The 24,664-nt window shown below is 41.4% G+C and overlaps 1 protein-coding gene across 6 annotated transcripts; it reads right to left on the reverse strand.

Moving 5' to 3' along the window:
• COQ6 (coenzyme Q6, monooxygenase) lies at window positions 1–24,508 on the reverse strand. Of its 6 annotated transcripts, none has more exons than XM_082451757.1 (12): window positions 24,291–24,507; window positions 9,000–9,134; window positions 7,849–7,907; window positions 7,437–7,560; window positions 4,376–4,506; window positions 3,563–3,688; window positions 3,245–3,307; window positions 2,940–3,047; window positions 1,085–1,287; window positions 892–1,007; window positions 559–725; window positions 1–107 (listed from the first exon to the last, which is right to left on the reverse strand). In XM_082451757.1, the coding sequence occupies exons 1-12, from the start codon at window positions 24,454–24,456 to the stop codon at window positions 78–80; spliced, it is 1,428 nt and encodes a 475-aa protein (XP_082307883.1). In that variant the 5' UTR covers window positions 24,457–24,507; the 3' UTR covers window positions 1–77. The 6 variants fall into 6 exon arrangements, with proteins under 6 accessions (XP_082307883.1, XP_082307885.1, XP_082307886.1 ...); XM_082451759.1 differs by having other exon boundaries at window positions 3,563–3,670; window positions 24,291–24,506; XM_082451760.1 differs by lacking the exon at window positions 2,940–3,047 and having other exon boundaries at window positions 24,291–24,508.
• Between the last annotated feature and the right edge of the window lie 156 nt (window positions 24,509–24,664).

A 24,664-nucleotide genomic window follows, 5' to 3' on the forward strand; every position in this document is an offset into this window, starting at 1 on the left:
GAATTCTAATGTAAATTTATTAAATTAAATCTTGAAAACACGTGATGGTCTTGGGAAAAGATCCAGAAGAGGAGCATTCATTTGCTTGCAAAGGCCATAATCTGTTCCTGGAGGAAAAAATGCAACAAAGTGAGTGATACTCTGACATTGTAAAGTATGTGGGCAGGTGAAAATACTTTAAAATATCTAAAGTGATTAAAGCAAAAATTTGGCAAAAGTCCCAGATAGATTCTCCTCCTGAGTCCTTCCAAAGTGTATTTTAATGCAAGTTTCTCAGGAAAGAAGCTGGCCAAGCAGCAAAAGGAGTTTAAGCATCTTTATCTTTACAAGTCCATATTCACTATTTTAAGCCCTTATATAAAGTTACTGCTTAGATGTGGGCCCTAGCACCAAAAACCCCAGAAGGGATATTTCTGCTCATAACCACTGGGGAAGGTATTCAGATAAAGATGATTTAATTTTACAGCCAAGAAAATTAATTCAAAGAAACCGAGTCATTGGCGAAGTCATTCCTCAGTGAGCAAGACTCTTGGAGATCTGGGAGAAGAACTCTCTTACTTTGAGCGGAGATACTGCATTTGTAGCCTGCAAGCCCCACGTCCTGAGCAGCACCAGTGGGGTGGCACTGGTAGAATATAGCCGTTTTAGTAGGTCAGTAGCAGCCAGAAGAGCAGTGTTGTGACGCTGTCTGTCTGTTTCATAAGCTGTGAGGTGGCTCATGGAGCCTGAAGGGAAAAGGAAAGGTTAAATCCCTAATTCAGTAGTGAAGTTTTCCTTCCTAGCAAACCAGATGCATTTATGTCCGCTACATCTAGCTACTTAGGGCCATTTTCCTGATCTTCCCGTATTATAGGACCTTGGGATACCTCTCTAAGGTACTTGAATCCTTACCTAAGTCTTTCCCATTGAAGGCTGCAGTCCTGAGGTGATGGAGCAAGTTGGAGATATCCCCAAAGCCCATGTTGGCACCTTGTCCTGCAAGTGGATGGACTCTGTGGGCTGCATCCCTAAGAATAAAGCAGAGTTCAGGTGTAGCCTCCAGCGTAGAGTGAAAAGGAGTGGCCCTGCTCTGTTATTATCTTACCCAATGAGCGCCAGCCGAGGCCGGACGTACTCAGCAGCATGTCCCAACCCAAGAGGAAACAGTACTCGGCTTTTGGCATCCACCCTGGCTACACTTGGGGGCAGCTGGCGAGCTGAGATCTTAGTGGGCTTCAGAAAGGCAACCGCATACTGCAGCATGGAGCCAGCCGAGTCGATGAAGTCTGTGTGGTTGGCGTCACTCCACTGAGTAGCACCAGCCACAAAACAAAGTGAAATTTCATCAGCGACTCCAGCAGGGAATTAAAAATTCAACAAGGCAACCATTTTATAACCACAGCCAAGGGTAGTGGTACCTAACACGCCTAAACTGATTCAGACAAGTGACAAGCCCCTCAAACAAATGCAAAATGCAACTTCCTCTCACTTCCCACAGGCTTTAGGATCAAGCCAAACTGCTCATGAGCTGCCCTACCTACCTCTGAGCTTCACCTTTCACTAATCCTACCCTCAAAATGCACATGCCAGCCACAAAGTAGCTCACTCGACAACATGCTCTTGCCTCCACACACCCCTCTACTTAGAGTGTCCTCCCACTTCTGGTTCACCAGGATAACACCTCAGAGCATGCAGAAGCTGTCACCCCTTTTTGTAAATCTCTCTCCAAACCTTCTTCTGTGTGTGTCTTTCTCCTCCATGCTCCCACAGTATCCTATACATACTCTACCACTGTACCAAAACTGTCATTTCTATATCTTTCTCCCTCACTTGACTGTGAGCTTCCTGAAAGGAGGGACTATGTCTCATTTGTCCAACTCCAGAGCCTTCTATATAGAAGCACTCATAACTCTTGCTGAATGAATGTACTGCAAAGGCCTATGCCAGGAATATATACTAAATGACCCATAAAGGGTCACCATTTATCTTGGAAGCCACTTCAGTGCGTTCAGTTTTTGTTTATTCTTGTTGTTACTACAGAGCAGTGGAGCTTAAGTTCTTCACTGTAAACCAGCGTGAAGTCATTAGCAAGGCAGTAGAGTTTGGTGGTTAAAAGCATAGGCTCAAGGGCCAGCCTGATTTCAGAACCCAGCTTTGCCGCCAGCTGTATGACCTCAGGCAAGTTACCTATCTCTAAGTGAGCAGGATAATAGTACCTACCTCAATGGTTCACTGAATTAAATACATAAATACACGTAAAAAAAACTCTTCACCTGTACCTGGCACATAGTAAGTGCTGGATAAATGTTATCGATCATTATCATTAGTGAATTTAGATAATGTGACATTTAAACTCCAAAAATATTGGTGTCTGTATTATCTAAAGGCTATGTCTACTCCAGTAATAATTACCATTTGTTGAGTACCCTATAATGTACTAGGTATGTTCCAAGCATTTTACATAAATTCTCTCTTTCTAAGTGTTTAGACTTTTATTGCTATTAAACCCTAAGAGGTTGGTGATACTATTTCCATTTTTCAGGAGATTAACAGGTAGAACCAATATTGAACCCACATCTCTCTACAAAGCTTACTCTTAAGCTCACTATGGAAATGTGCTCAGCCCCTCCCCAGGAACACTTCTGATGAATCAGGCTTCAATGGTTCAGGTACTTGGCATCTGTTAAAAATTATCAAAGTATTACAGCTTCAAAAAAAGTTACTTATCCAAGTAACTACCACCCAGGCAGCTTCAGTCAGCAGAGCAGCAGCCCACAACCCTCAGAAGAGAACACAAATTAATTTCTTTGTTTTACATTTTCCTGAGTCCCCTCCTCCACGTAATCCACATCAGGTGTTACAGGATCAAAGGGGCAGCTGGTTGGTTGTTCCTCTTTTCTTACTCAAAACCACCTTTCTGTATCTATCCCAGCAACATATCGTCAGCTGGTGATACTCACAAAGGCAGAGTTAACGGCATCCACAAACTTTTCCTCATCCATGCTGACCAGCTCTGCTGCATGTTCATGGGATGTGGACCAAACCAAGGAACTCAAAGTGTCTGAGAGCTGTGTCAAAAGAACATCAATACCAAGGGCTAAAACTTCTGTTCTTAAGAGCTCTCAAGCACGAAGGAAGACAAGAAGGGGTAACAAAGCTAGCCTGGGCATATTCCCTTGAAACCAGAAAAAGGCTGAGAGAAAATGAAGTTCTAAAAGAGGAAGGCTTGACATGTTTAAGCAGACTAGCCAGAAGGACTTCTTACCGGAAGCAGAGCAATGGGCCCGGAGGGGAGAAATCTCTGCCAAGCTACATTGTTTTCTGTGGCCTACAACGGAGAGGAGAAGAGTTCTTGTGAGAAGTACCCAGTACCAGTTATTGTTTTTTTTTCTAGGTCATAAGATATCTATATGTATTTTATTTTTTTTTAACATCTTTATTGGAGTATAATTGCTTTACAATGGTGTGTTAGTTTCTGCTTTATAACACAGTGACTCAGCTATAGATATACATATATCCCCATATCTTCCCAGTACCAATTAAACCCGAGCAAGGCCCCCAGATGGTGGGCTCAGGATCTTACCTCCGATAAATGCAGAGTAGCCACAACAGCGGACTGGTCATAGTTCCAGCTAACATTTTGGATTCCAGCGGCCTGCCGTACTCCTGAGTTGTGGCCATCTGCACCAATCTGCATGGAGACAAGAGCCTGCTGAGTCTTTAAAACCTTTTAATTAACGAAACTGTTCCAGAACTTTGTCTCTGCCTCCTAAAAGTGTTCTCTAGTTCCCACTGGTGGCAAGCCCATCTGTGGCAGGTAACTCTTTATCATGCCTGCCTCACTCCCAGCCCCTAGAGGGGTAACCCTATATATGCGATCCCAGCTTCAATTAACAGACCAAAGCTGGACATCTGATCCAAGAGGTGCCAGCCGTAGGTTAAACTGAGCCAAAGTCTCTTGATATTTGAACTAGAAAGCAATAAGGCAGGCGCTGGAGCTGAAGAATCCTGAAGTAAGGTTGGGAACGGCTGCCATGGAAAAGGGGAAGCTGATGAGCAGAAAGAGAAAAAAATGGGAGATGCAAGGAGATGAACGACTACAGGACTCCTGAGAGGGAAGGAACAGCCTCAATTTCTGACCCTCTGATTCCTGTCCCTGTAAGGCCAGCTATCCTTTATTTCAAGACCTATGATGGTCCAAGAGATTGCTTCCTGTACAGGATATACAACAGAACCATCTTAACTGGAGCTGGCTTGAGTGGGTATGGGTCCTTATAACCAAAAGCTTTGCCTAAAATTGACTTTAACTATAGCTTAGATCTAAAACTAGAGACCCTAGAATCTAACAAGATGTGGATATGCAAGACCCCTGGCAAAATAAGAAATCTTCAACTACCAACAACTTGGTCTGGAGGATGCTGCCATCACCTAGGGTAATATGAACCCAAGGGCTGGAGCCTGCCACGGAAAATGGATAAGGCCAGGTATAGCTGACTGCTTTGCTCTTGTAGAGAACGGTCACTCGGTCTAGGGAGGTCAAAAGAGAAAAAACAAAACATTAGACAGTTTGCCCACAGGCTGAGGAAAAAACTAAAGCAAAGTCCCAAGACAGCTTATCTTTATCTTATCATTTACTCCTAAACAAGAAAAGTAAAGATCTCAAAAATAACTCATGTGATCTATGCTATGGTCTAAGAGCTAATAAATGACAGAGGCCACAGGGATGAATCAGTGTGAGGAAAACAAGGACAAAAACAAGTAAGCTCTCACTGAACTGTCACCTGCATGAGGCACTCTTTCTTCCCATCTTCATGTTCCTGCTCTAGTTTCACTCTATGCCTACATGAACCCACATGTGTTTTCAAAGCAAATAGGGTGGGGCATACCACAGACTCAAACAAGTTCTAGATTTCATAAGATTTTTCTTCCCACTGAGTGTCATTTTACTTTTCTGATCATAAAAAGTACATGCTTACTACTTTTACTTTGTGTAAAAGTCTGAACCACACAGAAAGGTTTAAAAAAGGGGAAAAAAATCACCTTTAATCATACCACTCAGAGACAGCTAGTTAAAGCTTTGTTGTATAGCTTTCCAAACAATTTCCTATGTGTGTATATGCACACACCCCACACACACACTCACACACACAAGTGGGATCATATGACACACACTTTTTTTCACCTATATATTATGGGACATGTTTCTAAGTGACTATTAGATCTAAATTATCTGTAGGACCTCCCTGGTGGCGCAGTGGTTAAGAATCCGCCTGCCAATGCAGGGGACACGGGTTCAATCCCTGGTCCGGGAAGATCCCACATGCCACGGAGCAACTAAGCCCGTGCACCACAACTACTGAGCCTGCGCTCTAGAGCCTGCAAGCCACAACTACTGAAGCCTGCGCACCTAGAGCCCGTGCTCCACAACAAGAGAAGACACCGCAATGAGAAGCCCGCGCACTGCAACGAGGAGCAGTCTCCGCTCGCGGCAACTAGAGAAAGCCCGTGCGCAGCAACGAAGACCCAACGCAGCCAAAAATAAATAAATAATAAATAAATAAATTTTAAAAAATTATCTTTAAAAGCTACATGGAAGTTCATTGCAGGGATGAACTATTATCCCATATCAAAAAGCATTTAAGTTGCTTCCAATTTTTCTCTCTCCAGAACCCTGAAATATTTACAAATCACATATATAGGGAATTTATACCCAGAATATATAAAGAACCCTTATAACTAAAAAATAAGGGCTTCCGTGGTGGCACAGTGGTTAAGAATCCGCTTGCCAATGCAGGGGACACGGGTTCGAACCCTGGCCCAGGAAGATCCCACATTCCACAGAGCAACTAAGTCCATGCGCCACAACTACTGAGCCTGTGCTCTACAGCCCGCGAGCCACAACTACTGAGCCCACACGCCTAGAGCCCGTGCTCCGCAACAAGAGAAGCCACCGCAATGAGAAGTCCGTGGACTGCAATGAACAGTAGCTCCCGCTCGCTGCAACCAGAGAAAGCCTGTGCACAGCAACAAAGACCCAACACAGCCAAAAAAATTTGAAAAACAAATAAATTTAAGAAAAAAAAAAAAGACAATCTAGTTTTAAAATGAGCAAAAGATTTTAAATAGACACTTCTCCAAGGAAGATATACAAATTGGGACTTCCCTCGTGGTCCAGTGTTCAAGAATCCACCTTCCAATGCAGGGGATGCAGGTTCGATCTCTGGTTGGGGAACTAAGATCCCACATGCTGCAGGGCAACTAAGCCCACACACCACAACTCGAGAGAAGCCCGAGCACTGCAACGAAAGATCCCACATGCCACAACTAAGACCCGATACAGCCAAAAAAAAAAAGATATACAAATAGCCGACAAGTATGTGAAAAGACACTCAACATTATTAGTCATCAGGTAAATACAATCAAAACTACAAGATGGGACTTCCCTGGCAGTACAGTGGTTAAGATTCTGTGCTCCCAATGCAGGGGGCACAGGTTCACTCCCTGGTTGGGGAACTGAGATCCCGCATGCTGTGTGGTGTGGCCAAACAAAATAAATTTAAAAACTACAATGAGATACCACTTCAGTTACTAGGATGGCTATTAAAAAAAGAAAAAAAAAAAGGTTGAGGGGAATAAAGTGTTGGTGGAGAAATTGGAACCCTTACATATTGTTGGTGGGAAAGGGACACGGTACAGCCTCTTTAAAGTTTGGCAGTTTATGAAAATGTTAAACATAGAATTATTACATGACCCAGCAATTCTACTCCTAAGTATCCACCCAGAAGAAATGAAACATGTCCACACAAAAACTTGTCCATAAATGTTCATAGCTTTATTCACAATCACCAAAAAGTGGAAACAACCCAAAATGTCCATCAGCTGATGAATGGATAAACAAAATGTGATATATCCACACAACGAAATACTACCGGGCAGTAAAAAAGACTCGAGTACTGATACATACTACAACATGAATGAATCTCAAAAATGCATTTAGTGAGAGAAGTCAGACATTAAAAAATACATATTGTATGATTCTATCTACATGAAATGTCCAGAATAGGCAAATCTCAAAAAACAGAAAGTAGATTAGTGGTGCCAGGGGCTAGGAGTGGGAATGGGGAATGACTGTAAACAGGCACGAGGTTTCCTTTTGAGTAACAGGAATGTTCTATAATCATATTGTGGTGATAGTGGCACAACTCTATAAATATATTGAAAAACCACTGAATTGTACACTTAAAATCAGTGAATTATTGGTATGTAAGTTATACCTGAATAAAGCTGTTTAAAAAAACGAGAGAGAGAAAGAACATCCCTGAGATAACTGTTAGAGGGCTTCTTTATGGTGGACATCAGTATCTGTAGAAGGGATCCTTCCAGTAAGTCCCAGAATAACTCTAAGACAGTTCATCTTCCAGAAAGTGAGTGGAAGATGGAAGAGATAGATACCTCACCTGACACAGCCTCCAGCTGCTTAGTGAGAGCATGCACGATGACATCGTTCTCCACTATAAAGCCCATGTCATCTAAATTATCCTTATCGAACATTATCAGGGCCTCTGAGCAGGCATCCCACACCTGGAAACACAAAGGGAAAGTTTGTATTACAACCCAAGGAAACGGAAATATTACTCCAGTCAAACTGAGCATTGACGGAAGCAGAAAAACCACAGTTTGTCAGTCCCTCTGGCAGGAAGTATAAGGTGGGAAGAAAATTCTCTCATGAATGCTTCCCTCCTACTTCCTTCGACTGAGTGTAAACTCCGTCTGAATACCTCCCACATTTACAGAAAACCTGGAGAATGTGAACTCCAATATCTTAACTCAAGATAGACCAAGATAAGCCAAAGGTGATAAAGGACGCACCTGCATTCGCCGAAAGGCTCTGTATCTCATGTTGCAGATGTGGTCCCAGGCACCAAAACCTACAAAAGAAAGGAGTTATATATAGACCAGAGCAACCTGATGGGACCGGCATCCCTCCTGGGTTCCCCTTTCTCTCTCCTTCCTGTTAAGTAAGAGGTTGTTTTCAGTGTTCTCCAATAATAGGGAAATACTCTTCACTTCTATCCTGTTTGATGCTAAGAGCTAAGCTACTCTGTTCCCCAGTTCAGATTATACAGCATGAAAAAGACCCAGCTTTCATGATCAAAGGTCAAATCACATTAAAGTGGGGGAAATAATAAAGTGGGGGAAATAAACCACATCCATATTTTCTTTTCCTTCATCATCCTATTGAGGATACAAACTCCCTGGATAAAGACTATTTTTTGCTTAATTCCAGAGCACTAAACCGATTCATTCATTGAGGAAATATTTATTGAGCACTTACTATGTGCCAGATACACTTCTAGGTACTGAGCATAAAGCGGGAAACCAAACAGACAAATCTCTGCCCTTCAGCAGCTGACATTCTAGTTGGAGAGATAGACAATTAAAAAAAAATTCATAATAAAATGTCAGGTAGTGTTATAAAGAAAAATAAAGCAGTATAAGGAGTTAGAGAGTCATGCAAGAGTTTAATTTTAGATGGGGTGTTTCTAGATAGGATGGCTTGAGGGAGTAACATTTGACAAAGACCTTAAGACAATTTGCTAACTGGTTCCATGTGTACACATCCATCTACACCCTACAAGCACTTAGCATTCAGGCTCCCCAGCCCCCTATAGGGCTGACTCTGGAAATGAAGAGTATGCTGTTACTAGAAGTGAATGATCGTAATTAGTTCATATAGTTTCAATTCCACCAATTCATAATGACCCAACATCACAAATGATGTCTACACGGACCCGCATGTCCCAGGGATGTCTTCCTCAGACTGGGAGTTGACACATGAACAATTCCAGGGGTCCTCATCTTCGACTATGTACTAGACTTACGAACCCCACCCTCCTCTTCCCACCCGTCTCAGTGAGCTCCCTCCTCGCCAGATGCTCTGCTGACTCTGCCCTATGGGACACACTGGGAAGTCAAGAGAGACAGGAGATTGGTTCTATGACAGAGGATCTTCTACTCACTACTGAGAAGGGTTGCGGAGCCAGGGGAAATGGAGCTGACCCTGTTGCTGTAAGTTTCTGGCAATTTCCCCAGTACTTTCTTTGGACCTGCTTCTAGCAACAGGATTTTCTTGTCACAAAAGTGAATATCATATCCTAAAAAAAAAAAAAAGAATAAAATGTTATATCATTTTAGAAAAATCAGAATTTATTCTCTTTCTCATTTCCAAGAGAAGCAACATATTAACTAATCCTTTAGCCCTCAGGATACAAATTTCTTACACACATAAAAAGGAAAACATCATGTGGCGTCCTAAGCAATAACATATACTACCATTTCAGTCATGCAAAGCACCCTGCCCATGGTGGTAAGGACTCTCCAGACAGTCCAACACCTGCCATGTGCAAAGACACAAATAATGGCAAAACCCATAACAAGTGAATAGACTGCCCTAGAAAGGAAAAATGAAGAAAGGAAGGCTGTAGTATTTAGACACCAGATATTTACAATCTACAAAGTATTAAGTCACTAAAAATTACAAATCCTGTTCAATAGAAAAATGGGGTTAATAAGCAAAATTCATTGTGGCCTCAAGGTTAAGTCAAAAGATACAGAGCTTGTGACAGAAAAGGGGGCCAAAAAATAACATCAACTGTGCCTAAAAATCTGGTCCTAAAACATCTGTATAGTGAAGTACAAAGAGGACTTGGAGACTCTGTTACTGGGTCACTGTAGCACAAACACAAGTCCTTCCACAGTGTCTCAGAGAAAGATACAGGTAAAAGATAAGCAGTGAGTTGCATGTGACGGAATTTACCAGAGAAGAAACACTGCAGGTCTTACTTAGTAACGTTGAGAGAAACCCCACAGACCTTGACCCCTCTTTTTATTTTGGAATCTAAATGAGAAGAAAGGCACTATTATTACATACAACAAAGAAAGTGTGAAAATCAAGGCTGGCTCCAGTCAAAAAGGAGTGAATTGTGCTGAACCCACCAGGTCAGCATGGCGCTCCCTGTCGTGCGGCAGCACCTGAGCAGCAGTTCTGCCATGGAGGATGGGAGAGGGGCCATGCCCCGCAGACAGGACAACTTTCTGGTCCATCACATTGCTAGGCTTTGATCTAACAGTAGCCACTCCAACCGAATGCTCCCTGCCACCTGCTCCCTACGGATCCTACTCCCTGAAGCCTCACCTCCCCAGCAGTGTTCTTTGTACCACACCCGCACACCTCCACCCCAGGATAGGTCAGTTGCTTGTTCCTCTAGGGTAGCTTTCATTTCATTCTTCCTTCTGTTAGTTATTTACAAATCATTCTCCTTTGCTAGATTCTAAATTCCTTGGAGGCCAGGAATCATTTCTTTTCCTATCACTGTACGTCCCCAGCAGCAAATTGCTGTTATCTCCTCAATCCATAAAATAGATACTCAATGTCTTAACAGACATTTTTGTTAAATGAGAAACCAGGAAATATATAGGAAAACAGTTAGATTTCCATCCCATATTTGCCCTGGTGAGTAGAAATAGAAAAACTATAAAAATATCTATTTTAGGCTATAATACCATTACAGCTAAAGGCACAAACATATATATGACTTAGCTATTGACTGAATTAAATGAAATTATAAATTGTAGGTGACTATCTAAATTTTAACCTTGAAATCACTTCACTCTATATAGAATCCAAGTTAATTTTGATTTATCAGGTAACAACCTAGTGCCATAAATTAATAACCTGCCACTCTTTCATGAAAAACAGTAGATTATTATATTAATAATGTTTACTTTTTTCCTGTATATCTAAAAGGAAAGTTCCATAGAATCACTATTATCATTACCATCATCACTGCTAATGTTTATTAACACCTATATGCCAGGTACAATTATATATGATTTACTGTAGTATCATCTGATATAATCCATACCACAATTCTATGAAGAAAGAAAAGCTATTTTCCTCTAATTTTAGAGATGAGAAAAACCAATGTACAGAAATTGTGAGTAATTTATATAATTCCACCCAGATAGAACGTATTGGAGACAAGACTAAGGATTCAAATACATGTAATCTTATATGGACACTTGTTTCTTCACCATTTAACTTCCTTTAAAGGAAAGTTCCTTCTTATTTAAGAAAATCAGAAAAACAATCAGGAGGGAGATTGGTTCAAGATGGCGGAGTAGAAGGACGTGCTCTCACTCCCTCTTGTGAGAACACCAGAATCACAACTAACTGCTGGACAATCATCGACAGGAAGACACTGGAACTCACCAAAAAGGATACCCAACATCCAAAGACAAAGGAGAAGCCACAATGAGATGGTAGGAGGGGCGCAATCACAATAAAATCAAATCCCATAACTGCCGGGTGGGTGACTCACAAACTGGAGAACACTTATACCACAGAAGTCCAACCAGCGGAGTGAAGGTTCTGAGCCCCACATCAAGCTTCCCAACCTGGGGGTCCGGCAATGGGAGGAGGAATTCCTAGAGAATCAGACTTTGAAGGCTAGCGGGATTTGATTGCAGGACTTCAACAGGACTGGAGAAAACAGAGACTACACTCTTGGAGGGCACACACAAAGTAGTGTGCGCATCGGGACCAAGGGGAAGGAGCAGTGACCCCATAGGAGACTGAACCAGACCTACCTGCTAGTGTTGGAAGGTCTCCTGCAGAGGCGGGGGGTGGCTGTGTCTCACTGTGAGGACAAGGACACTGGCAGCAGAAGTTCTGGGAAGTACTCCTTGGCGTGAGCCCTCCCAGGGTCTGCCATTAGCCCCACCAAAGAGCCCGGGTAGGCTCCACTGTTGGGTCGCCTCAGGCCAAACAACCAGCAGAGAGGGAACCCAGCCCCACCCATCAACAGTCCAGTGGATTAAAGTTTTACTGAGCTCTGCCCACCAAAGCAACAGCCAGCTCTACCCACCACCAGTCCCTCCCATCAGGACACTTGCACAAGCCTCTTAGATAACCTCATCCACCAGAGGGCAGACAGCAGAAGCAAGAAGAACTATAATCCTGCAGCCTGTGGAACAAAAACCACATTCAAAGAAAGATAGACAAGATGAAAAGGCAGAGGGCTATGTACCAGATGAAGGAACAAGATAAAACCCCAGAAAAACAACTAAATGAAGTGGAGATAGGCAACCTTCCAGAAAAAGAATTCAGAATAATGACAGTGAAGATGATCCAGGACCTCGGAATAAGAATGGAGGCAAAGATTGAGAAGATGCAAGAAATGTTTAACAAAGATCTAGAAGAATTAAAGAACAAACAAACAGAGATGAACAACACAATAACTGAAATGAAAACTACACTAGAAGGAATCAACAGCAGAATAACTGAGGCAGAAGAACGGATAAGTGACCTGGAAGACACAATGGTGGAATTCACTGCTGCGGAACAAAATAAATAAAAAAGAATGAAAAGAAATGCAGACAGCCTAAGAGACCTCTGGAACAACATTAAATGCAGCAACATTCACATTATAGGGGTCCCAGAAGGAGAAGAGAGAGAGAAAGGACCTGAGAAAATATTTGAAGAGATTATAGTCGAAAACTTCCCTAACATGGGAAAGGAAATAGCCACCCAAGTCCAGGAAGTGCAGGGAGTCCCATACAGGGTAAACCCAAGGAGAAACATGCTGAGACACATAGTAATCAAATTGACAAAAATTAAAGACAAAGAAAAATTATTGAAAGCAGCAATGGAAAAACAACAAATAACATACAAGGGAACTCCCATAAGGTTAACAGCTGATTTCTCAGCAGAAACTCTACAAGCCAGAAGGGAGTGGCATGATATACTTAAAGTGATGAAAGGGAAGAACTTACAACCAAGATTATTCTACCCCACAAGGATCAAATTCAGATTTCATGGAGAAATCTAAAGCTTTACAGACAAGCAAAAGCTTTACAGACAAGCAAAAGCTAAGAGAATTCAGCACCACCAAACCAACAAATGCTAAAGGCACTTCTCTAAGTGGGAAACACAAGAGAAGAAAAGGACCTACAGAAACAAACCCAAAACAATAAAGAAAATGATAATAGAAACCCATACATCGATAATTACCTTAAACGTGAATGAATTAAATGCTCCAACCAAAAGACACAGGCTTGCTGAATGGATACAAAAACAAGACCCATATATATGCTGTCTACAAGAGACCCACTTCAGACATAGGGACACATACAGACTGAAAGTGAGGGGATGGAGAAAGATATTCCATGCAAATGGAAATCAAAAGAAAGCTGGAGTAGCAATATTCATATCAGATAAAATAGACTTTAAAATAAAGAATGTTACAAGAGACAAGGAAGGACACTACATAAACAAGGCATCAATCGAAGAAGAAGATATAACAATTATAACTATATATGCACCCAGCATAGGAGCACCACAATACATAAAGCAACTGCTAACAGCTATAAAAGAGGAAATTGAAAGTAACACAACAATAGTGAGGGACTTTAACACCTCACTTACACCAATGGACAGATCACCCAAACAGAAAATTAATAAGGAAACAAAAGCTTTAAATGACACAATAGACCAGACAGATTTAATTGATATTTGTAGGACATTCCATCCAAAAACAGCAGATTACACTTTCTTCTTAAGTGTGCATGGAACATTCTCCAGGATAGATCACATCTTGGGTCACAAATCAATCCGCAGTAAATTTAAGAAAACTGAAATCATATCAAGCATCTTTTCTGACCACAATGCTATGAGATTAGAAATCAATTACAGGGAAAAAAACGTAAAAAACACAGACACATGGAGGCTAAACAATACGTTACTAAATAACCAAGAGACCACTGAAGAAATCAAAGAGGAAATCAAAAAATACCCAGAGACAATGATAATGAAAACAAGATGATCCAAAATCTATGGGATGCAGCAAAAGCAGTTCTAAGAGGAAAGTTTATAGCTATACAGGCCTACCTCAAGAAACAAGAAAAATCTCAAATAAAAAATCTAACCTTACACCTAAAGGAACTAGAGAAAGAACAACAAACAAAACCCAAAGTTAGCAGAAGGAAAGAAATCATCAAGATCAGAGCAGAAATAAATGAAATAGAAACAAAGAAAACAATAGCAGAGATCAATAAAACTAAAAGCTGGTTCTTTGAGAAGATAAACAAAACTGATAAACCATTAGCCAGACTCATCAAGAAATAGAGGGAGAGGACTCAAATCAATAAAATTAGAAACAAAAAAGGAGAAGTTACAACGGACACCGCACAAATACAAAGCATCCTAAGAGACTACTACAAACAACTCTATCCAATAAAATGGACAACCTGGAAGAAATGGACAAATTCTTAGAAAGGTATAACCTCCCAAGACTGAACCAGGAAGAAATAGAAAATATGAACAGGCCAATCACAAGTAATGAAATTGAAACTGTGATTAAAAATCTTCCAACAAACAAAAGTCCAGGACCAGATGGTTTCACAGGTGAAGTCTATCAAACATTTAGAGAAGAGCTAACCCCATCCTTCTCAAACTCTTCCAAAAAATTGCTGGGGAAGGAACACTCCCAAACTCATTCTATGAGGCCACCATCACCCTGATACCAAAACCAGACAAAGATACTACAAAAAAAGAAAATTACAGACCAATATCACTCATGAATATAGATGCAAAAATCCTCAACCAAATACTAGCAAACAGAATCCAACAACACATTAAAAGGATCATACATCATGATCAAGTGGGATTTATCCCAGGGATGCAAGGATTCTTCAATATACGCAAATCAATCAATGTGATACACCATATTAACAAACTGAAGAATAAAAACCATATGATCATCTCAATAGATGCAAAAAAAGCTTTCGACAGAATTCAACACCCATTTATGATAAAAACTCCCCAGAAAGTGGGCACAGAGGGAACCTACCTCAACATAATAAAGGCCATATACAACAAACCCACAGCAAACATCATTCTCAATGGTGAAAAACTGAAAGCATTTCCTCTAAGATCAGGAACAAGACAATGTTGTTCACTCTCACCACTATTATTCAACATAGTTTTGGAAGTCCTAGCCACGGCAATCAGAGAAGCAAAAGAAATAAAAGGAATACAAATTGGAAAAGAAGAATTAAAACTGTCACTGTTTGCAGATAACATGATACTATACACAGAGACTCCTAAAGATGCCACCAGAAAACTACTAGAGCTAATCAATGAATTTGGTAAAGTTGCAGGATACAAAATTAATGCACAGAAATCTCTTGCATTCCTATACACTAATGATGAAAAATCCGAAAGAGAAATTAAGGAAACACTCCCATTTACCACTGCAACAAAAAGAATAAAATACCTAGGAATAAACCTACCTAGGGAGACAAAAGACCTGTATGCAGAAAACTATAAGACACTGTTGAAAGAAATTAAAGATGATACCAACAGATGGAGAGATATACCATGTTCCTGGATTGGAAGAATCAATATTGTGAAAATGACTATACTACCCAAAGCAATCTACAGATTCAATGGCATTTTTTACAGAACTAGAACAAAAAATCTTAAAATTTGTATGGCGACACAAAGACCCCAAATAGCCAAAGCAGTCTTGAGGGAAAAAAATGGAGCTGGAGGAATCAGACTCCCTGACTTCAGACTATACTACAAAGCTACAGTAATCAAGACAATATGGTACTGACACAAAAACAGAAATATAGATCAATGGAACAAGATAGAAAGCCCAGAGATACACCCACGCACCTTTGGTCAACTAATCTATGACAAAGGAGGCAAGGATATACAATGGAGAAAAGACAGTCTCTTCAATAAGCGGTGCTAGGAAAACTGGACAGCTACATGTAAAAGAATGATATTAGAACATTCCCTAACACCATACACAAAAATAAACTCAAAATGGATTAGAGATCTAAATGTAAGACTGGACACTATAAAACTCTTAGAGGAAAACATAGGAAGAACACTCTTTGACATAAGTCACAGCAAGATCTTCTTTGATCCACCCCCTAGAGTAATGGAAATAAAAACAAAAATAAACAAATGGGACCTAATGAAACTTAAAAGCTTTTGCAAAGCAAAAGAAACTACAAACAAGACGAAAAGACAACCCTCAGAATGGGAGAAAATATTTCCAAACGAATCAATGGACAAAGGATTAATCTCCAAAATATATAAACAGGTCACGCAGCTCAATATTAAAAAAAACAAACAACCCAATCCAAAAATGGGCAGAAGACCTAAATAGATATTTCTCCAAAGAGGACATACAGATGGCCAAGAAGCACATGAAAAGCTGCTCAACATCACTAATTATTAGAGAAATGCAAATCAAAACTACAATGATGTATCACCTCACACCAGTTAGAATAGGCGTCATCAGAAAATCTACAAACAACAAATGCTGGAGAGGGTGTGGAGAAAAGGGAACCCTCTCGCACTGTTGGTGGGAATGTAAATTGATACAGCCACTATGGAAAACAGTATGGAGGTTACTTAAAAAACTAAAAATAGAATTACCTTATGACCCAGCAATCCCACTACTGGGCATATACCCAGAGAAAACCATAATTCAAAAACACACATGCACCCCAATGTTCATTGCAGCACTATTTACAATAGCCAGGTCATGGAAGCAACCTATATGCCCATCGACAGATGAATGGATAAAGAAGATGTGGTATATATATACAATGGAATATTACTCAGCCATAGAAAGGAACGAAATTGGGTCATTTGTAGAGACGTGGATGAATCTAGAGACTGCCATACAGAGTGAAGTAAGTCAGAAAGAGAAAAACAAATATCATATATTAACGCATATATGTGGAACCTAGAAGAATGGTACAGATGAACCGGTCTGCAGGGCAGAAATTGAGACATAGATGTGGAGAACAAACGTATGGACACCAAGGGGGAAAAGCAGCGGTGGGTGGGGGTGGTGGTGTGATGAACTGGGAGGCTGGGATTGACATGTATACACTGATGTGTATAAAATGGATGACTAATAAGAACCTGCTGTATAAAAAAATAAATAAAATAAAATTCAAAAATTCAAAAAAACCAAACAAACAAACAAAACAATCAGGAGAAAACTTGGTGAGAGAATATTCAGAAGAGACAACAACTAAAAAGAAAAAGAAAAGTTTCTGAAATGGAAGTAAGTTTAGTCTGTTCTAGAAATATGCTGTCCACTAGAAATAATAGAATATGCAAAATAATAAAAATAATGTGACACATAATTTTAAATATTCTAGAAGCCACATTTAAAAAGTAAAAAAAGTAGTTAATTACATGTTAATTTTGCTTTAGTTTATCTAATATATCCAAAATAATAGCATTATGAATATTAACAATGACAAAATTAATGAGATATTTTACATTAATTTTTATACTGCCTTTGAAATGTGGTATGTATTTTACACTTACAGAACAAATGCATTTAGATTAGCATATGGTAAATATGGTATCATATTTTAAGTGATCGGTAATCACGTGTGACTGGTAGCTACCATATTGGACAATGCAGCTCTAGAGACTGAAGGGTGACCACTGTCTCTGAAGGTGCCTACGGAAGAGAATGGATCAAGGTGAATTTGGAGAGAGAGATAATATACAGATCAAATAGTGCCTTCTAGACAGTGGCAGGAAATTTGGACCATATCCCAACTACAGTAGGAGTCACTGGAGGGTTTTCAGTAGATTGAGATGATGTGATCACTGCCTGTTCTAGTCCAGCTGGGCTGTTATTTCAAAACACCACAGAAGGGGCTTCCCTGGTGGCGCAGTGGTTGGGAATCTGCCTGCAAATGCAGGGGACATGGGTTCGAGCCCTGGTCTGGGAGGATCCCACATGCTGCGGAGCAACTAGGCCCGTGAGCCACAACTACTGAGCCTGCGCGTCTGGAGCCTGCGCTCCGCAACAAGAGAGGCCGCGATAGCGAGAGGCCCGTGCACCACGATGAAGAGTGGCCCCCACTTGCCGCAACTAAAGAAAGCCCTCGCTCAGAAACGAAGACCCAACACAGCCATAAATAATAAATTGATTAATTAAGTTTTAAAAAAAACACGAAGCTTTAAAAAAATGATTAAAAACACAACCAAAAAAAAAAAAAAGAAAATCAGAAACTCTGGATTTTAATCCCAGCTCTCACTGTTTCTAGCTTTATGACATAGTACAATCAGTTCATCACCTACAAATGCATGTATAACATTATATATTTTATAAATTTCCTTTAGTCAAAAAAAATTAGGGACTTCCCTGGTGGCGCAGTGGTTAATAATCCGCCTGTCAATACAGGGGACACAGGTTCAAGCCCTGGTCCAGGAAGATCCCACATGCCACAGAGCCACAACTACTGAAGCCCACGTGCTCTAGGGCCTGTGCTTCACAACAAGAGAAGCCACTGCAATGAGAAGTACGTGCATCTCAAAGAAGAGCAGCCCCCGCTCGCCACAACTACAGAAAGCCCACGTGCAGCAACGAAGACCCAACACAGCCAAAAATAAATAAATTAAATAAATAAATTTAAAAAAATTAGATTTCCGGGCTTCTCTGGTGGCGCAGTGGTTGAGAATCTGCCTGCTAATGCAGGGGACACAGGTTTGAGCCCTGGTCTGGGAGGATCCCACATGCCGCGGAGCAACTGGGCCCGTGAGCCACGATTACTGAGCCTGCGTGTCTGGAGCCTGTGCTCTGCAACGGGAGAGGCCACGGCAGTGAGAGGCCCGCACACCGCGATGAAGAGTGGCCCCCACTTGCCGCAACTAGAGGAAGCCCTTGCACAGAAACGAAGACCCAACACAGCCATAAATAAATAAATAAATAAATAATTAAAAAAAAAATTAGATTTCCAAGCACATAAAATATAGCCAGGTTCAATATTTTATTTTATTTTTCAATATTTTATTTTTTAGTTATTTAATATAATATTTTAGGGGTTTCCTGGTGGCGCAGTGGTTAAGAATCTGCCTGCCAAAGCAGGGGACACGGGTTCGACCCGTGGTCCGGGAAGATCCCACATGCCACAGAGCAACTAAGCCCGTTTGCCACAACTACTGAGCCTGCGCTGTAGAGCCCGTGAGCCACAACTACTGAAGCTCGCACGCCTAGAGCCTGTGCTCCACAACAAGAGAAGCCACCCCAATGAGAAGCCCGCGCACCGCAACGAAGAGTATCCCCTGCTCGCCGCAACTAGAGAAAGCCCGCACACAGCAATGAAGACCCAACACAGGCAAAAATAAATAAATAAATATTTTTAAAATTTATAAAAAAATAATATAACATTTTGGGAAACTAGCTTGGAGAAAAAATATTAAAGAATATCACTTACAAATAACAATGTGAGAGGGAAATATAGGTATTTCAAGCATAAAACATGAACTAATGTGAGTCTGAAGAAGAAAAGAATCAAGGAAAACATAAAAACTGACCTATACGGAAATATGAAGAGCCAGCTGGAAATTTTACACTTTTAAAGCAGCTGTCTAAAATTAAGTGGATGTTGAAATATAAAGGTTGATCAGCATATAAACTATTCACAAAGAATATTCTTTGGGATACATGCCATGATAATCAAGGGGAGACAGTAGCATGCACAAAATCCCAAGCAGGTAGTTTACTTGACTCCACAGGCACCTGCCCAAGGAGAGAGTCTCCTCACAGTGTTCAGCTCCATCTATTTTATAGGAAAAAAGCAGAGGCTTGCTCACTGAATAAACTGCATGAAAGATTTCCAAACCTCCCCCCACCCCGAGAGCTTCAACTTCCATGTTTTAACATTCAGTATCTTCTCTGAGCTTTTTAAATAGGAAATTAGCTGGTGTGTGAATGTTTCTTTTGTAAACCTATGCTAGGTAGGTTTGACTGACTTAGAGTCAGTGATTCTTACATCCCAGTGTATTCGGCCCATGACCTTTCTTTTGTAAACTTACACAGAGAATTCTGTATTGCCAGTATCTGTTTAAAGTCAGCCCTGACTTTAAGAATTTATACTTTTGGGACTTCCCTGGTGGCGCAGTGGTTAAGAATCTGCCTGCCAATGCAGGGGACACGGGTTCAATCGCTGGTCCGGGAAGATCCCACATGCTGCGGAGCAACTAAGCCCATGCGCCACAACTACTGAGCCCGCGTGCTGCAACTACTGAAGCCCATGCACCTAGAGCCCGCGCTCTGCAACAGAGAAGCCACCGCAATGAGAAGTCCGCGCACCACAGTGAAGAGTAGCCCCCGCTCGCCACAACTAGAGAAAGCCCGTGCACAGCAACGAAGACCCAACGCAGCCAAAAATAAATTAATTAAAAAAAAAATTTATACTTCTAAGGAAAAGACAGGAAAATGAACAATTACAATACAGAATTCTCTAAGTTTATAAAAGAATTGCTGCTTTCCCTCCTTGAAATGTGGGTAAATGGGGATGAGAAAAAGAACAATATAGGAAGGAAAAAAAGTTATAGAAAGAAGATAGCAAAACACCAAATTTTAACAAAATTAACAAAAATTTAGTAAAACTAAAATATTTTTCAGGTACATATCATACAAAATTGTATAAAAAGTTAGGAGGTGAAGTCACTACAAGACAATTAAGCCTCCCCAGTGTTTTTCATTCTCAAAGTGTGGTCTTCAGACCTCCCTGCATCCATCTCTGGAGATTATTCGTTAAAAATACAGGTTTCTGGGCCCCACCTGGACAAACTGAGTCAGAGTCACTGGAAGTGGAACCTGAAATCTGCATTTTAAAAATATGCTCCACAGACTGGTAACAACAATTGCCTTCGAGGAGAATTGGATGGCTAACAATTAGAAATGGAAGTCTTACTATACATGCTTTATACTATATATTCTATGCCCTTTTGTATTTCAAAATTCTCATGTGTTATGTCCCTGTCTTAGTTATTCAAAACCCAAAACCAAAACCAAACCAAAAAACCCAGATGATTCTTAAACACGCTCAAGCTTGAGAAGCACCATTATAGTCCATTTACCGATAGGTAAAACCAAAACGGCTGTCAGGGAGCAAGGGTATATATGTCAGAAAGTCTTGTCAGTCTCAAAAAGGATTTGTACTTCCTAATTACCAACTTTTGAGAGCAAGTTACTTAAACTTTCTGAGCTTTAACTTTCTTATCTGCACAATCTACAATCAAGAGTATTATGACAATTAAATAAAATATAGGGAATTCCCTGGCAGTCCAGTGGTTAGGACTTGGCACTCTCACTGCTGGGCCCAGGTTCAATCCCTGGTTGGGATCTAAGATCCTGCAAGCCACTTGGCACAGAAAAAAAAAAGTATATAATATACATACATATATATGTATGTGTATATATATATATATGCAAAATACTTTAAAAGATGCCTATCTATAGCAAGTGCTCAATAACTGATAACTATGTTTTACAAAATTACTTTGAGACTCAAGCCCATTAGCTCATACAAAGCACTGCTTCCCACCAGTTTCCTAGAAGAGGAACTTCCTAGGGAAGATGTGACTATCACCCCAGAACTGAAATCAGAAAAGACTTTCTCACTGTTAGTGACCTTTAATTTGTGAAGCCAGAAAACTCAAATCCAATTTCTGAAAGTCACCGTACAGTTGTTAAAAGCAAAAGAATTTGGTTGCCTGGGTTCAAATTCTGACTCTGCCTGGTGTGAGACTCTGGTCCTTACTTAACCTTGTTTCTTCATATAAAAGATGAAAATATCTACCCCACAGGTAGTGGAGCAGCCTAAACTATACATGTAAAAGCAAAGTCCTTACCTTAACTTGCATACAAAGTTTAACTCAAAGTGGATCATAGGGCTTCCCTGGTGGCGCAGTGGTTGAGAATCTGCCTGCCAGTGCAGGCGACACGGGTTCGAGCCCTGGTCTGGGAAGATCCCACATGCCGCGGAGCAGCTAGGCCGGAGAGCCACAATTACTGAGCCTGTGCGTCTGGAGCCTGTGCTCCACAACAAGAGAGGCCGCGACAGTGAGAGGCCCGCGCACCGCGATGAAGAGTGGCCCCCGCTTGCCACAACTAGAGAAAGCCCTCGCACAGAAACGAAGACCCAACACAGCCATAAATAAATAAATTAAAAAAAAAATACTTTAAATAAATAAATAAAATAAAATAAAATCAGTGCTTTAAAAAAAAAAAGAGCAGTAATTCTTGCATTCTTGTTCATCTCACTGGGTTGCCAAAAAAAAGTGGATCATAGCCTTAAATGTAAGAGCTAAAACTATAAAACTCTTACAAGAAAACACAGGAGCGAAACTTCGTGACTTTGGGTTAGATAATGATTTCTTAGATATGACACCATAGCACAAGTGGTAAGAGATTGATAAGCTGAACTTCATCAAAATTAAAAACTTCTGTGATTCAAAGGACACCATCAAGAAAGTGAAAAAACCACCCACAAAATGGGAGAACATATCTGAAAATCATTTATCTGATAAGGGGCTTGTACCCAGAATACATAAAAAACTCTTACAACTCAATAATAAAAAGACAAATAGCCCAGTTTAAAAATGGGCAAAGGTTCTGAATAGACATTTCTCCAAAGAAGACATACAAATGACCAATAAACATATGAAAGAATATTCAACATCATTGGTCATTAGAAAAATGCAAATCAAAACCAGGAGATATCACCTCACACTCACTAGTATAACTAGTAACAAAAAGACAGTAACAGTGCTGTCCAGGACGTGGAGAAATTAGACCCCTCGGGACTTCCCTGGTGGGGCAGTGGTTAAGAATCCGCCTGCCAATGCAGGGGACACGGTTTCGAGCTCTGGTCTGGGAAGATCCCACATGCTGAGGAGCAACTAAGCCTGTGCACCACAACTACTGAGCCTGCGCTCTAGAGCCTGCGAGCCACAACTACTGAGGCCCGCGCGCCTAGAGCCCGTGCTCCACAACAAGAGAAGCCACCGCACCGCAACGAAGAGTAGCCTCCGCTTGCCACAACAAGAGAAAGCCCGCGTGCAGCAACGAAGACCCAACGCAGCCAAAAATGAATGAATGAATGAATGAATGAAAAAAAATTAAGGAATGCCTTTCTTTCTTAAAAAAAAAAAAAAGAGGGGCTTCCCTGGTGGTGCAGTGGTTGAGAATCTGCCTGCCAATGCAGGGGACACGGGTTCGAGCCCTGGTCCGGGAGGATCCCACATGCCGCGGAGCAACTGGGCCCATGAGCCACACCTACTGAGCCTGCGCGTCTGGAGCCCGAGCTCCACAACGAGAGGCCGCGACAGTGAGAGGCCCGCGCGCCGCGATGAAGAATGGCTCCCGCTCGCCGCAACTAGAGAAAGGCCTCGCACAGAAACGAAGACCCAACGCAACCAAAAATAAATAAATTAATTAATTAATTTAAAAAAGAAAGAAAGAAAGAAATTAGACCCCTCATTTATTGCTGGTGGGAATGTAAAGTAGTGCAGCCACTCTGGAACACTGGCAGGTCTTCAAAATGTTAAACACAGAGTTTACCGTATGACCCTGCAAATCCACTCCTAGGAATATATCCAAGATAACCAAAAATATATGCTTACACAAAAGCTTGTACAGAAAATGATAGTAGCATTATTTGTTATAGCCCCAAAGTGAAAACGACTCAAATGTCCATCATCTGATGAATTAATAAACAAAATGTGCTATATCCACACAAAATATTACTTAGCCATAAAAAGGAACGAACTATTGGCACATGCTACAACCTGGATGAACTTTGAAAACATTAAGCAGATTCCATGTCTATGGAAATGTCTAGAAAAAGCCAATCTATAGAGATAGAAAGTACATGAGTGGTTGCCAGGAGCTGAGGAGATTGGGGGAACATGGGCAGTGATTACTAATGGGTCTGGGTTTCTTTTGGGGGGTGATAAAAATGTTCTAAAATTTACTGTGGCAATGGCTGCACAACTCTGTGACTATACTAAAAATCATTAAATTCTATGCTTTAAATGGGTAAACTTTATGGTATGCAAATTATAGCTCAATGAAGCTGTTTAAAAAACAACATCAACAAAAAACTGCCTAGCCTAGCTCACTAGGCAATGCCTGATTACTTCCAACTGTGTCCAGAACTAAATAACCATGGGCGGGTCTGTTTCCCCACGCTTTGGAAGGACTCCTAAGAGGTCCCTCCCACTTTTGACCCTTCGGAATCCTGAAGGTGCAAACGTTTGCCCCCGGGTTCCTGGGGTTCCTCTGGGCAGGGAATGGACCACAAGATCTACAACGCTTAGACCTTGGGCAAACAGTGCCAGGACTCACACGGTCCTCATTGTTTCTCTACGGCCCCGCTCCCCGCCGCTATCGGCCTGGAGATGCGCTTACCCAAGGCACAAGCCATAGCGGCGCCCACCAGGCCTCCCCCGGACACCACCACATCGTACACGGTGTCTGACGAGGCGCCGGCCCACCTCCGGCAGGAGACCAGCGGGACCCTCCGGGCAGCGGCAGGGGCAGTCCCCCACCGGATCCCGGCCAGCCTGGCCGCCATGGTCCTGACCTGCACCGTAATTGGCGTCCCGCTGGGCCCGCCTGGGGTTAGCACTTCCGGAGCAGAGCTCTCCAGTCACAGGCCGCTTGAGCCGCCACCTCAAAACCGGAAGTATAACGTGCAAAGAGAATAGGCCAATCAGAAAACGAACTTTGCCTGCTTGGGCGGGACAGATTAGAGGCTGCCTGGGAAGGGGACTGGTTCGTGT

This window comes from Balaenoptera physalus (genome assembly GCF_965194825.1).
Source record: "Balaenoptera physalus genome assembly, chromosome: 2".
Classification (NCBI taxonomy): domain Eukaryota; kingdom Metazoa; phylum Chordata; class Mammalia; order Artiodactyla; family Balaenopteridae; genus Balaenoptera; species Balaenoptera physalus.

Excerpts from the sequence above, each read along its gene's own strand:
- COQ6 (XM_082451757.1), bottom strand. The coding sequence starts at position 24,456 with ATGGCGGCCAGGCTGGCCGGGATCCGGTGGGGGACTGCCCCTGCCGCT. Across the intron at positions 3,308-3,562 it reads CTACTCTGCATTTATCGGAG|GCCACAGAAAACAATGTAGC; the intron begins GTAAGATCCTGA and ends TCTCCGTTGTAG. Across the intron at positions 3,048-3,244 it reads GGCCCATTGCTCTGCTTCCG|CTCTCAGACACTTTGAGTTC; the intron begins GTAAGAAGTCCT and ends CTTTTGACACAG.